This window comes from Scylla paramamosain, chromosome 42 (assembly GCF_035594125.1).
Source record: "Scylla paramamosain isolate STU-SP2022 chromosome 42, ASM3559412v1, whole genome shotgun sequence".
Classification (NCBI taxonomy): domain Eukaryota; kingdom Metazoa; phylum Arthropoda; class Malacostraca; order Decapoda; family Portunidae; genus Scylla; species Scylla paramamosain.
Window position 1 is genome coordinate 924,487 of NC_087192.1, and position 15,652 is coordinate 940,138.

The 15,652-nt window shown below is 39.7% G+C and overlaps 1 protein-coding gene and 1 long non-coding RNA gene across 2 annotated transcripts in view; one reads left to right on the plus strand and one right to left on the minus strand.

The window, feature by feature from the left end:
• Positions 1–11,824, plus strand: part of LOC135093216 (uncharacterized) — a 53,070-nt gene extending 41,246 nt beyond the window's left edge. Inside the window, exons 3-4 of the long non-coding RNA XR_010263259.1 lie at positions 11,088–11,264; positions 11,685–11,824. This is a non-coding gene — a long non-coding RNA (uncharacterized LOC135093216). The remainder of the gene's footprint in view (positions 1–11,087; positions 11,265–11,684) is intronic.
• On the minus strand, positions 7,976–15,193 carry LOC135093215 (nuclear nucleic acid-binding protein C1D-like). The gene is made up of 5 exons (XM_063992203.1): positions 15,030–15,193; positions 14,403–14,534; positions 12,242–12,308; positions 11,063–11,254; positions 7,976–10,440 (listed from the first exon to the last, which is right to left on the minus strand). The coding sequence occupies exons 1-5, from the start codon at positions 15,051–15,053 to the stop codon at positions 10,412–10,414; spliced, it is 444 nt and encodes a 147-aa protein (XP_063848273.1). The 5' UTR covers positions 15,054–15,193; the 3' UTR covers positions 7,976–10,411.
• Between the last annotated feature and the right edge of the window lie 459 nt (positions 15,194–15,652).

The window sequence follows — 15,652 nt, forward strand, 5'->3', positions numbered from 1 at the left end:
GGTTTTGTTCGCGTTCCGATGACGCAGGAGAGACGGCGTGGAGTGGTGGTGGCGGTGATGACAATGATGGTGGTGCCCTTTCACTGCGATACGAGACAGTTAACAACACCAGAGGTAATGCATGAAATCTTTATAAGCATCTACAAGAAAGTAGGGGATTAAAAGGGTACATTTTTTTCAGTTTCTATCTAGTTTAAAGACTGGAGGTGGCTGTAGAGCAAGTAAAGATGCCTCTAGAGTGATTAGTAATGAAGGAAAGGTGTACCAATTAGCAGTCAAAGGGTTAATACTGAGAAGGCGACGACGACGAAGACAACAACAACAACAACAACAACAACAACCTAACAATAAGTGCCTAACAATAACCTAACCTAACCAACTACTACTACTACTACTACATCAACAACAACAACAACGAGAAGAGGAGGAGAAGGAAGAAGAGAAAGAAGAGGAAGAAGAGGAGCAGGAAGAGGAAGAGGACTGAGAAGAAGAAAGGAAAGAAAGGAAGAAAAATAAAGAAAATATCACGAAGAAAACAAACAAACAAACAAACAAACAACAAACGAACAGATGAAAAGATTAAGAACACACAAGAGAAAAAAAATACTAAACTATTGATTAAGGAAAGGAAGATGACGAGAAAAAGAAAATGGACTAACTAGGTCACGAAAACAACGAGGAGGAGGAGGAGGAGGAGGAGGAGGAGGAGGAGGAGACAGATGCAAAATACTGGATAGATAGACTGGCTGCTTCACTGAATTGAGGATGAAAACAAAGAGTGTTGAGTTACGTCGTGTCGGCATCACTGGTCTCCGTCAGCAGGCTCGTCTACTGTGGAGCTGCGCCCGCGTGTCCTGTTTCCCAGCGTAATACTACACTACGTAATACTACAGCGATACGTGTATCTCAAAGCTTTATGCATTTGAACGGTTTTCTTTCTTTTTTTTTTTTTTCCAACATTGACGTATATATTTCAGAGCTTTGGCTGATTTCTTTTCTCGTCTATTTGTAGCAGTGATATCTTGTTTTACTAATACTGCTGCTGCTGCTGCTGTTACTACTACTACTACTACTACTACTGCTGCTGCTGCTGTTGTTATGTTTCTTCTTCTTCTTCTTCTTCTTCTTCTTCTTCTTCTTCTTCTTCTTCTTCCCACGTTCATATAGGGTCACTGATCTTCACAGGCTCCTCCATAAGGCAGTGTTCTCCTTGTGCCTCTTGTCCATTTAAATATCTCTCTCTCTCTCCGCTCCTTCCTCTCTTCTTCAACTTGTCTCGTCTCTGTCCGGACACACTCACATCCGTCTTACCCATCGCCTTATTATTTACTGTATTAATACATTCTTAAAAGCATGTGTTTGCCTTTCACAGCGAACACAACTACGAGTATATGCAGCCTTGTCTATTTTCAAACACTTATTATTTCAACTCTTCAAAGGTCATAGAGAGAATCAGTTAAGTTCTCTGGCATTTTTTCTTTAGATGATGCAAAAAAAAAAAAAAAAAAAAAACGTTAGATTATCACTAGAGTCATTTTAAGCATCTCTGAAACCATCAACTTCCACTGGAGCCTGTTGAAGGTACTGGATATTGTATATTGTATTAACCCTTAAACCGCTGCGATCGCTTATATAATCGTCTCAGGCACGACGCGGCAATCGCTTATGTAATCATGAATCAAAAATCACGTTTTAGATTTTTACTGTGTTCTAGTGATCGTTGGCAACTTATTCATGCCATCACGAGAGCTTCAAATATTATAACAATGCCTCACTCGAGTTTTTGTTAAGATGCCGAAAAGTTTGAGGATGTGATCTGCTTTACCAATGGCGTCAAACTCAAGGCCCGCTGGATGATGGCTGGAAGTGTCCCGTGAGGTACTATCATTGCTACAGGTGAGGAAACTTCTAATTTTCTAAGGGGAAACAATGATGTGGTTATGTCCTTTGGCTGGGAGTGATATAGGTTGTTTTTGTGGCTGGATATGACGTGTACTGTGATGTTTCTTCTTTGCAGTATGGCTGTGTGATATATGCTGTGGATGATGTGAATATTGAGTGATTGGGTGTGGTATAAACTGCTGTGTGGCTGTTGTGATGTGTGGCTGGATGTTGGCTTTGTGTCCTTGGTGTGGCTGGGTGCTATGGTGAGGTGTGGTGTGGTGTGGAGGGTAAGATGTGGGTTGTGATGTGGCTAAGTGTGTTGGTTGTGGTGTGGCTGGCTGTGTTGTGGTTTCGTGTGGTATGACTGGGGGTGTGATGTGGTTGTAGTGGATCTAGTTGTGGTGTGTGGTGTGATTTAACTGTGTGGCTGTGAGTGGGCGTGATATGAGTTGTGCGGCTGTGTGGGTTGTGGCGTGTGGTGTGATGCGGCTTTGTGTGGTGTGGCTGAGTATGGTGTATGGTGTAGTGTGGTTTGTGGTGCGGTTGCCTGTGACGTATCAAAAAAAAAAAAAAAATAGAAAAGAAAAAAGAAAAAAAAATGCAGCTGAAGATACCAATTCCCAAAAAAGGTAGAACCAAAACAATTATATAAAATCATGAGAAAAAAAAAAAAAAGGAAAACTGGAATAAGCCAACATGCCTACACTTGGCAATCCCACTTCCCCTATCATTCTCAGTTCAGGCCATTCGTAGGAGGAAAAAACAGAGGCAGCCAAAGGAGTTCCGAAGCGCACCATGTTCTCGTGTCCCAAGGAAGCGAAATTACTAATACATCAATGGTGACAGAAGTACAGGATACCGTTGTTGCGTGATCCTCCACCGCGCCACGCTGCTGGTTATCTTAGGGTAAATAAATTATAGTTTTAGTTTATTTACTCGGGTATCTGGGCCGTGGCGGGGGAGGAGACTCGGCTGTCATTATATTAACAGGTCAGGCTGCCACACTGATGATATTATGAAGCTATTTGGTTTCGTTTGTGCATTCATTTGTATATTTTGTGTGTTGTGATCTATATTATTATTATTATTATTGTTGTTGTTGTTGTTGTTGTTGGTAGTGATGGTGGTGGTGTTGGTGGTGGTGGTGGTGGTATTGTTGTAGGCGTAAAATTTTGAAGGAGTGAAACCTTCTCAATGCTGACATGAAAGAAGAGATAAAAAGAAGTGAGGAAAAGAAGGAAATGATGACTACAACAACAACAACAACAACAACAACAACAACAACAACAACAAGTAAGAAGAGACTCTAAAAGAAGAAAATAGAAAAAGGGAAGAAAACTTAGGAAAATTAAAAGAAAGGAAGAATCAGAAAACACAGAAGACAAAAAAAAAAAAAAAAAAATTAATTACAGAAAGAAGGAAAAGCAAAAAGAAAAAAAAACAGAAAACGTCAAAAATAAAGTAAAACGTAAGAAACATTTAAAACCACCCACGTAAATGAGAAAGAAAGGAGGAGAACCACAACAAATAAAAATAAAAAAAAGTAGCACAAAAATTAAAGACAATCCCCACAACCTTCACAAAACAAATCAACACACACTCCTTTAGGCGCATTAGTTACCTTAATGCCTCTCCTCCTCCTGTCCTCCTCCTCCTCCTCCTCCTCCTCCTCCTCCTCTGGACCACAGGAACACTTAACTTGTAACTTTACCTCAGCACGCGGAGCCTCGGCGTGGTCCCTTCGTAAAAGAAGCATTGTGGTGCAGAGGAAGGCCGCAGTTCATCTCAATATTTGTCTGGATTGAGAGGGAATGCCACTCGCCTTGAGGTGCAGAGGGGAGGGGAAGGACAGCCCAACCTAATGCTTACCTGATGATGTGAGAGGAGGGAGGAGAGAGAGAGAGAGAGAGAGAGAGAGAGAGAGAGAGAGAGAGAGAGAGAGAGAGAGAGAGAGAGAGAGAGAGAGAGAGAGAGAGAGAGAGAGAGAGAGAGAGAGAGAGAGAGAGAGATTGTTTTTCTCAGTTTTGTATTATCAATTTCCTTTCGTTACTGGAAGGCTAGTCACCATGGCACTGAGAACACGGGACAGCTTGCCTTGCTGTTATGTTTCACTGTGTGGGAAGAAATAGAACGACCTCTTTGGGACCGACAGGAAGAGAAAACTTGCCACCATGCTTCCATCACCGCGTGGAAAAGGAACCCCTTGCCTTCAAAGTGTGAGGGCCGCGTGTTTACCTCGGCGGGTGCTTACCTTAGCGGTGGCTGTGAGGCGAGGCGGGGAGTGAGCAGTGTTTACCCACATCAGCGGCGCTCTTTGCTGGCGTGGCGGGCTGCGTGACGGTGACCAGCGTGTTGAGGGTGTGTGGGACATTATCGCGTGTGGCAGTGCTGGCACGGACACTCACGCTGAGGAAAAAGTGTTCGTTAAAGTTTCAGCTATAGGTGTTTTTTTCCCATTCTACGCGAGGAATATGAAGGTGTTTTTTTATTTGAAAGTGTCTTTTTAATCTTCGACTCCTTCATGTAACGCTGCCTGAAGAACCGTTCTTTAGAATCCCTATCTTTTTGTCTTTATTTATTTTTTTCTTTCAGTCAGGGCAGCCTTCAGACAATGACATGTTTAGGTAAATAAAAGTATATCCAATGAGTAAGTTTTTTTTTTTACCGTTTTGTTTCTTTCTCTCTGTGCCGCTTACATTTTTTTTTCTATTATTATTTGATTAAATTTTATTTTCACTTGCACCTCGGTATAACTTAAACATATTGTATTCACTACATGTTTGAGGTTTTCTTGAAGAGCGTGAAGCTGTTTAAAGCTAATGTATCTCACGGAGGGGCGAATGCTGACGACCGTTGCGAATGTTGTTTCGTCGTTTGCAAATAGTTTTTAGGGTTATAAATAGTTTTCTCTTGTCGTAAAGAAGTTTTACACATAAGTAGTGAACACTAACAGCTGTTCTTGAAGGTCTTGACATCCCCATCATGTTACTGCTGCGAGAGCCTCTCATGTTGCCCAAAGTCTCTCCTCTGTAGCAACCTCTCTCTGACCCAAACACTCTTCCTTTTCATATTCCTTTCTACTGTTTCTTCCTTCTTTTTCATTCCGTTCTGCTGCAGGATAGGTGAAGTATCAGCCACACAAAGCAATTCTTCGTCTTCGGCAGCAGCACGTTGGTCTTCTTCCTGACAAAAATTCATTCCCATATTCTGGAAATCCATCTTCCATATCTTCTATTTAGCTTCTACAGGCAAGTCTTCTGAACTGTCTTCCACAGTGATCAGGAGAAATCTGAATGCTGGGGAGCGCTTGCCCACCTTTTTTTTATCGTGTTGGGTCCATCACTAGAGGAAGAGTGGCTCAATTCCAAGATTAGCCTGAAATTCCCCTGGTATTTCAGCTGGAGTTGGCAAAGGGTCCTAGAGCTTCTCAAACACTGGCAAAAGAGCAGAGTTGGAAAAAACCCTTATTTTAATCTAACCCACTGCTTTTTGGGGGACTATTGTTTTTTGAAGGTGTTTTTTTTTGAGGGGTTATTTATCTATTTTTTTTATTCTTCATATTAATATAAGTTTAAATAAGCAACTTAAAAGTAATCTAGAGGAAAACAAAAAGTTTGAAGTGTTTTTTTTTTTTTTCATGTAGGAGAAGCACTGGCAACAAAAATATTTTAAGAGACAGACAGACAGACAGACTGACAGACAACCACACCCACACGTCCGTCCATGATAGCTGCAGTCACGGTCAAGTGGTATACCGCTGACGGCTTTCCTTACAATAGAAAACGGATTCTGAGGTCGCGGCTATTCACGACCAAGCAATCATCCAATAAAATGACGAGAGAGAGAGAGAGAGAGAGAGAGAGAGAGAGAGAGAGAGAGAGAGAGAGAGAGAGACGCCACGCTCCGTAGATAGACAGATAAACACAAACCATAACAGACGCCATGAATCGAGGCAAGCAGATGTTCAGAGTAAATGCAACACACACAAAAAGGTGAGCAGGGACGACCAGGTGTGTGTGTTGCGGCTATATCAAGGACATAAAATAAACTAAATATTCATTGATTCTTACCTTTTTCAGTCTTCTGTGATGTCACCTTTTTTTTCTTTTTCTTTTCTTTTTTTTTTCCTAGCCTTTGTTTGGGTATATCAATAATTTTTTTTTTATATTATTCGTTCACTTTTTTATTGTTTCTCTCTTCCATTGTTTTCTTTTCAGTCGTAAATCACTGTACTTTTTTTCCTTCTCGATATTTATTACCTCTCTCTCTCTCTCTCTCTCTCTCTCTCTCTCTCTCTCTCTCTCTCTCTCTCTCTCTCTCTCTCTCTCTCTCTCTCTCTCTCTCTCTCTCTCTCTCTTTACGTGTATTATCTCGTTCTGTTATTTTATTTTATTTTTTTTTTTTTGTGTGTGTGTGTGTGTGTTTATTTACTCCGTAGTTTATTTCTATTAGTTTTCTTTCCAATCTCTATATTTTTCACTATTTTTTCCTTTAATCCAGGTGTGTGTGTTTACTTCTCACTTTTTCGAGATACTTTTTAACCTTTCCCTTTCTCTGTAAACTTTTTTTTCCCCAGTGTGTGTGTGTGTGTGTGTGTGTGTGTGTGTGTGTGTGTGTCCCTTACGTACTTTATTTCTTCTTCATTTTTTTCCTCCATCACACCTTTTACTGCTTGTTATTATTGAAGTCTTAATGATACACGGATCCAGCGAGTGAGGGAGTGAGGGAGCGAGGAAGGAGGAGGCAGGAAAGGGAATGGTGTGGGAGGGTCAGTTTCTACTTATACACTGTAGTGATGTCAGTAGAAGGGCATGGTGGTAGTGGTGGTGGTGGTGGTGGTAGTGGTGGTGGTGGTGTGTTAATTAGACATGAAACAAATACAGAGGTGCGCCGTTTATGGATGAGAGTTATTATTGTTTGTTTAGTCTGTACGTCTCTCTCTCTCTCTCTCTCTCTCTCTCTCTCATATCTGTTCTGAATGATGCCTTGTTTATCAAATTCACAAACTTCAGTGTGAAGGACGAGGCTGACAGGAGTGACTGCAACACGGGATCACGCTTATCAGTAATAGATGGACTCCTTCCTGAGTGACTGAAACCAGAAAAGTAGCTAATTCACTCTTGACTTTCCATTTCTGTGGCAGCTGGTGCAAGTGTTAATCTGAGGAATTGCCAGATTATATGATATATCTTTTATACTCATCCTCCTTGTACGTTTTGATAATTTGGGATAAAGATTTGTTTTGCTAGAAGCACTCCCAGTGTTGCAAATGTTACGTTGTTCTTAATGTCTTCCTTCATCTCCTTTCTAATTATTTTATTGCCTGTCTGGGCTAATTCTCGTTCAGTGGGCATTTTTTTTATTAGATTTTTGTTGCCCTTGGCCAGTATCCTTCCTACATAAAAAAAAAAAAAAAGTTCCTTGTTACGTACTTGCATTCTACTATTTGGCATGTGTAATCCCCCTAACTGTTACATTGTACACTCTCCTAACTATTATTGTACATTTTTCGTATACTATTTCCCATGTAGTTACTTTTCTACACTGTCCTGCACGCACTACGCCACCCATCCGCCACACGCTCTAGCAGGCAGATGTGGTCTCGCAACAGATACACATGCCATACTCTCTGCCAGGTACTCTAATACGTCTCCTTCTTCTTCTTCTTCTTCCTTTGTATGTGTCAGGGTGGTCTTGGAAAAATAATAAAATATATATATAAAAAAAAAAAAAAAACAGCCAAAAATACCGTTTCCGAGTCTAAAATTACTACTACTTGGTACAATCTCATAACTGTTAAGACTGATTAGGGTGTCTTTTAATTAAACCTAATGTCGTGTAAAGTTTCTTGAGCGACTTTGGTTAGTCAAATTAATCATAATCTGGAAGTTTGGCGCACTGTTTAGCGAAGTTACCAATCTTATTTATCTCTGTTTTCTGAGCAAGAACTTTGGAAAATTTAGTTATTTGGTAACTTTACTTCCTAGAGACGAGAAACCTATGCGTGTCGTAAAGAAATGTGTATGAGTAAATTGATTTAGAAAAGACGACACTGTAATTGGCGGAAGGTGCTGAGGGAAGAGGCGAGTGTGTGGCGCAGCTTAACAAATTTATTGTTAGCCCAAAACCGTAGGTCAAATCATGAAGTACAGTTTCTAGTTCTTGTCTACCACTTTGCACCAGTCATCTGCCACCAACACTGCAACAACCAGCCAGTAACTTCGTGTTTAGCAGAGGCTGTCCGGTGCTGCTTTGGTATGCGATCTACATAGCCAACGTGATCTACAAGTCAAATTCTACTTTGGTACACGGTCTACATGTTTCATTTATTTATTATGGCCTAAATAAAACATTCTACAAATACATATATTTATCTTTAAAAATAATTACAATTTTATATAAACATTCGTTTTAGAAAATAATGAAATTTCTTATACATTATTAAAAAATTAAAATGAAGCAAATTTGAAACAAGTTTACTAATTTCATCGGTGAATCGAACGAACATCAGCTAGAAGAGCAAGAAATAGACAATGATAGTCTTTCCTCATCACACGCCAGTATGGGGATCCAAGACAGACGTGGGAGAAGATGTCTAAAGAAAGGAGGAGTCGGTAGAATACACAGCAGAGGAGTCTTCCCATTAGGGCTTCATTGAGGCTGAGAGGTAAGCAGTGAACAGGAGAGAAGAGCTGGAGACAGACTGGCCAGCAAACATTAATGAAGTGCAGCACTAAACGCATCAATAGTTATGCAACAAAGAAGCAGTGAAGCATACTTAGAGGCAGAGGCAATAACTAAATTACGAGTATTTTTACAATTACATTACAGCGCCAATGAAAAGGTTCTCAGTGCGTCTTTCAAATGAATTATGGAAATTAAGAAATATGTAACAGCATTTCACATTGATGTGGGAAAGTATGTACTTCATCTCCCGAAATTATACGATGTTAGAAAAAAGTATTGAGCTTTGCTGGACATTCCACTCATGCTTCAGACTAACTAGACATTCCACTCATGCTTCAGACTAACTAGACATCCTCTTGAAACCAAGACAAGTGTTTTCCTTGTCTCTCGATAATGAAAGGGAAAAAAAGTATAACTTTTCTTGTTATACATCAATATAAAGTGTAGAGCGCATACCAAAGTAGCTTCATGACACGTAGATCACATACCAAAGTAGCACTGGTTGTCCTAATGTCACCCAAGGATAAAGACACGCGGCCAACACAAGAACAGGAAAGACTAGCCCAATAACGCTGAATAGAGAGGAATATGGTTTACAACTTGAACACCAAATCCATTATCCATCCTTGATATTTCTAGTAGACATTCATATGTAATGTACACTTCGGAACTCTCAAATACGCTATCTTGCCATTAATTGTGTGTGTGTGTGGAAATTGCCACCGCAGAGGATGTGACGTTGGCCTCATGTGCTGGCCCACAGCCATTGGGAGGACCTGCTCACAGGAGTCCTCGCACACTGCGCATGTGCAAGCAGTCTAGCCACGTGATTGACCACCACCACCTCATCAGCTAACCTAACCTTAACCTAACTACTCTGTACCAAATTACTGTCTATGGTCTCTTACCTATTATAACACATTATATCGGCTAGGTTAGTTTAGGTTACATTAGGTAGGGTAAGGTTACGCTAGGTTGGCTAATGAGAAGGTGGCGGCCATTCACAAGGCGAGACTTTTCGCACCAATAACGAGGCGAGACTGTTTGCACATGAGCAGTGTGTGTGTGTGACTTTCCTGCGTGCAGGCCCTCCTTACCCATTGATATGAGACAAGAGTTGAATTTATACATACAACACTGCTCCTTTTCTTTTTTTACTTTTGTTAAAAAATCACTACTGTATTCACTTATCTATTGTATTATTATTATTTATTATTATTATTATTATTATTATTACAATATTTTTATTATTATTATTACTATTATTAATATTATTATTTTATTTATTTTTAGCATTCACAACACTCCATTAAGGTCTGGAAGCTCTGTTACTCGTCTCAGGATTTTATTAAATGACAATTTTATTGTTTGTGGCTTTGTTGTCTCTGTGGTTGTCAGAAGAGTATCAGTAGAGATATTAGTGGCTTTACTTTTCTATTCTTATCCGGATTTTGTATTTTTACACATATATAAATGAATAAATAAAAATTAACAAATATTAATAAGTAAGAAAACAGTAAATAAATACATAACGAAAATACAAGACAAGCTCTGAATAAATTCTTGAAGCAGCATGTGTGTTATCAAGTGTCACTAAACATAACTTGAAATGCAGTAAACCTTAACTTTACTCTCCTTCAATGGGTAAAAATATACACCACACAATAGTTTCAACTTTTTATAAAATAATACTTCATAAAAAAAAAAAAAAACACACACACACACACACACTAGTTTGTCTCCCATTCACTATTCATCTCTCCCTTTCCTCTTCTTACACCAATGAATGTGTCCTTATAATCTCCTCACGCCTGTATGCTTGTCTCCTGGCACACAGTAGCTATGAAGGTTCCTCTGCCGTGTCTGTCACTGCAAGGACCAGAAAAGAAAGGGTGGGTGAGCATGTGGGCACACACTGGTGGAGTGAATACAACAGGAAGGGTAAGCCACTAGCCAAATGAAGTGATATGTGTTGGTCAGTGGTGAAGATGTGGCCATGAGAGTGGTGGTGCATGCAATGCAAGGTGGAGATGGTGGATGAAGAGCAGTATTTCATGTGTGTGTGTGTCTGTGTGTGTGTGTGTGTAAAGTACCAAGAAAAAAAAATTGTGTTGTAAAAATGTTATACCTAAATAAAGAGGTCTAACATTATCCACTGATAAGATAATGGATTAATCGTATGTATGTAATAAAGTGTCTTTCAAGCAAATTGGTATTTTGGTTGGGATATAAATTCAATTTGCTATAAACCTGTAATAGTAATACATGTGAGTTGATGATCTGTGAGTAAGGGCGTCACCAAGTTTGTGTGTCCTCAGGAGGCAAAATAACTGTGCAATTGATACCATGTGCAGTGAGGTAGTGGTCATAGCATTAGTAGTGGTGATGATGGTAACACTTAAGCTTCACATTTCCAATATGCTCCTTTAAGTAACACCAAGAAATTATGACAAAAAGTACAGTAACAACCTGAACACCTTCCAACCCCCACCTTCCTCCTTGGTGGTGATGCCCAGCCCCTGCCGGATGAACCTGGCTGCCGCCCTTGTGTCTGTGGCCGGCCGCTGCGCCCGTGCCTCCACTTCCGCCAGTCGCCCCTGAGTGTCCCTGAGCCGCCCCATCTCCACCTTGTAGTCGTCCCGCAGTGTCTCATCCATCTCCTCTCCACTAGCCTTCATCAGCACTGCATGGAGGTGAGATAGAGAGGTCAAGCAGATGCAAAAAGGAAGGGTCAGTGGTAAAGATGGAAAACAAAATGTACTGAATGGTTGGAAAATGATTTGTATGTACTCTGTATGCAAATGGGAGTTCAGATTTTATTTGGTTTATATGCAAGGGTGAAATTCTTCTTAAAGGCTTGAAAGTAAACACAATAAATCAATGAATAAAAGGAAAAGGAATGTTGGATGTTGAAAATAAAGATAAATAAATAAAGCTCTTTCCATTTTAAACATGACACACTTGCACTTGATCTTATATTAAGTCATTCAGACAGATTACAATGGAAAAAAATGAAAGCAATGAAGAAATGCAAGTTGTACACATAACATAATGACAGATTAAAATAGGCAAAAAATAATACATAAATGCTATACATATGCTGCCCTCCACAGATGAAGACAGTTATGGCCCTCCACTATCATCACCACCAAGCAGCCCTATCAAGACCCTCACTCAACACTGGAATGATATTTAATAAAACTCATTTCCTCTCCATCCCTTCCATGGCACAAATCAAGTGAAACAACGGGCAAGCAGACTGTTGACCGCTGTGACTGAGTAGAGCATTGAGGCAGTGACGACACTCCAGGTGCTGATGCTGCTTGGCTGGATTCAGGTGAGTAGTTAATACAGTCAGCTCTTTGAGGTGAAAAGACAGGAACTGCTGCCTGTTGTTTTGTGTTCTGTCCAGCGGACATCCCACTACCCTTCTTGGCTCATGTATCAAGCTAAGTAATAATGCTGAAGAGATCAAAATATTTTCACTCCTTTACTTTTGCTGTGTGTGTGTGTGTGTGTGTGTGTGTGTGTGTGTGTGTGTGTGTGTGTGTGTGTGTGTGTGTGCGTGGTGTGTGGTGTGTGTGTGAAAATAATAGATCTGCTTGATAACTAGGACACTTCATAAAGTTGTTGTATTTTGGAGCACATAAATATTCCATGGAACACTTACCCCAAAATAAGGAATTTATAGTGTAGATTTCCATCATCCCAACTTTAGCTCGTTCAAGAGGAGAAAGCTGCAATAAAAAGGAATATACTTATTTAATAATATAATTAACTGTAGTCATTACCAAGTTGTCTTTTACATGGTCATGCATTAATATACTATTGTATTCCTTTGTGAGTCTAAGATTTTTGTGGCATTAAATCAAAAGTTTAATACAATGACCAACAGTGTGCTACCAGCAGCGATGTCCTTACAGAACTGCAGTGTGTGAGTCATGAATCAGGACAGGGTAGAGGGAGACAGAAGAACATCACTGGTAAGTACAATGCTATTAGTTTCATTTTGATGCAACTATGGAATCTCTATGCCATAACTGAAAATCCCTCAGCAAAACACTGCTTTCTTTACGTATTACTGACATGGACAGGCTGTCCACTGTCATCTACATATGTGTGCTGACTGAAGAAGAGGATGTATGTAATATGTTCAAGTATTTTGTAGCTCAGGCATTATTGCTACTGTATGCAATTACTGAATGTTGTACAGTAAATACTCATTTGGGATTAAGAACCAAAAGTTCAGATTTCATATTTTCATATTTATCAAAGATTCTTATGTTATTGGCTACATTGCTACATCTGCTGTATTTTAACTGAAGAAAACCTTTTTCAATGTGCTTAAACACAGCACATTAAAGAAATTTCTGAAGGAAACAAGATGTGTGTAATAGTAAAAAAAATGATCAAATATCTGTATCCACAATATTGCACCGATACTTAATTTCTTCAGGAAAATGTAAATGTGGTTATTTCTGTTAATCTAAGAACAAATTTTGCATAACTGTGAGTGCCCATGAGGCACAAATATCAGGAATTAATGAAAATTATTCACAGCACTCCCACGCATGACAAATGTGTGGCAGCACAAAAGAGGAGTCTGGTCTGATGATTATCTTCATTTTAACCATAAAACTGGAGATGAACTACTCACCTTGACTTTTTTGGTTTATATCAACCAAATTACACAACACATCTTGACTTACATCATAGATATATTATTACGAAGGCAGAAAAGCGGTGGCCACAGTAGAGGAACTTTAATTTCTCCCAGATTAGTGTTTACTATAACCTTCTTACCCATAGCCAACTGCAATGTTTGGAAGCTAGTACTCATCCTCACTTGCCATTAACCTACTGAAGAAAATCACAAGGAGTACCAAAACATTCATTACCTACTCTTGGCTGACATCAAGGAGTGCAGTGTTGGGTGAATATTTGCAAACTGATGGAACACCGTCTCCACATAAAAAAAGTCTGGGAATCTTGAGTATTTCCATATCAGGCAATACTCACAAAGTAATAGAAAGAACAACTAACACACAGACAACTTCTCGAGATTGATTCAAGTTCAGCCTGCTGCTTCCTTCTCTGATGAAACAAAGCACTATGGATGGCTAAATTAATCAAGCATTTTTCTAAATGGCCCATGGCATTGTCTCCACTCAAAAAGTCCAGTAAGTGTGACCTATTTCATGACAGCACATAGAAGTTGCCAAACTCATGTACAGACACACACACCACCTTTCTCAAGAAGACAGCTGACGACATAATGTCAGACAGTTGTGTGTGCCACTCTCTACAATAGCATCCACCAGAAAGTGGCAAAATTTTTAAAATCACAGGTGACTCTATAATAAATTCATGATGCATATATATGGGGTTAAAAATATTCAAAATGAAAGAAACTAGCCAATGAAATTAGTACAATTTGCTGCAATGACATAGGTGTACTTCTTATTAAATACCAGAAATTGTTTGTGTGAGAAACATGACTAAATATGCCAGTTAAGAGAAAGTGAGTGCCAGTTAGGAAAGTGTGCATTTTCTAGAAGAGAACTACAAGACAGTTAATAGTTTATAAAAGTTAGAAGAGTCACGGTCAAGTGGTGTTTGAAGGTGGCAGTTAGGATGGTGTATACAGCATTTGGGAGGCTACGAGAGTTTATTGAGTTTATTATGAGAGTGTTTGCGTACCAGGCAGCACAAGAGTTAGCCAGAGCACCCAAGAGTTAGTGTTACCAGACTACACAAGGGTTAGCCAGAGCACATGAAAGTTACTATTATTATTAAACTACACAAGGTTAGCCAGAACACTCCTTCTGCACCTTGCTGAATGCCTCGTGGTAGGGTTGGGCCAGCAGGGACTTGAGGTCCTGCTTCAGTGTGGTCACGCTCTTCAGCAGGGACAGCATCTTGGGGGCCATGCCAGGCGGGAACTCATCATTTTTCCGCTGCACCTGCACAGAGATATTAAAATATTAGCATTTCCACCCAGGGGTCAGGTTAGTTTAGGTTAGGTTTAGATACATTTATTTCATTGCGGTAAAAAGTTGTTGATAGTGGTAGTGATGGGGAAGGTTTAGGATAATACTAAACCTTAGTGCTTTCATCCGAGGGCTGGATTAGGTTGGGTTTAAATTCATTCACTTCATTTCAGCAGAATAGTTATTGGTACTGGTTGTAATGGGGAAGTTCAGAATAATATTGAAATAGCATTGGTGTTAGGTTCATTCATTCAATTCACTGCAGTGGAAAAGTTGTTAGTACTAGTTGTGTTAGGGAAGGTTTAGACAGTATTGTAATAACATTAGCGTTTTCATTTGAGAGCTGGGTCAGATTAGGTTTGATTCATTCAGTTCACCAAGTTCAATGCTGATCCCTTCACTATGTGGATCATGACTTGAAAAAGCGTCATAATTAGACGACAAAGTAATTATTTCCACAATCCCCACCTGTTGTCCCACATCGTCGTCCATCTCTACTGTGGTGGCGAGTGGTGGTGAAGAATTACAGGAAGGCTATGAGGCGCTGGGAGGCAAATGCTAGGCACGTGCGAGGCGAGGCGAGTTAGGAGACCACCGCGGCAATGTTTACATCCAGAGTCTGGACAGTGTTGCCAACTTGCCAAGTGTGGTTATACCTTACCTCCAGACTGCTTGGCCGAACCTGCTTGTCATCTTACTATTACCTATTCATTGATTGCTTGATTTTTATTAGTTTATATGGTTGTCTAGTTAATATGCCTCCCGTATAATATTTATCCCTAATACATTCGGAAAAAATTGGATTTAGGTGGAGAAAACACTTATTTGGCACCATTGTTAATATTTTGCCCCTACAACAGTACCGCTGGCAGCAAACTTGTCCTTTTCATATTCATTCGTCAATGAGTATCACTTTTTATCACCTGAGGAAGAGAGGAGGAGGGCGTTTATTAAGAATTGGTGATTTTTTCATCCTTGCTGTTTCTTTTGGTATAATTAAAAAGGTATTCAAAAATTATAATTAGGTATTTTGCCTTATGCAATGGCTGTCCCTGTCCCGTTCGTCATCATTTTCCATCTTACTTGCCTTA

Coding starts and splice junctions, on each gene's coding strand:
- LOC135093215 (XM_063992203.1), bottom strand. CDS start 15,053: ATGGACGACGATGTGGGACAACAG. Junction 14,535..15,029: donor ACGACGATGTGGGACAACAG/GTGGGGATTGTG, acceptor ATCTCTGTGCAG/GTGCAGCGGAAAAATGATGA. Junction 12,309..14,402: donor ACCACGAGGCATTCAGCAAG/GTGCAGAAGGAG, acceptor TTTTTATTGCAG/CTTTCTCCTCTTGAACGAGC.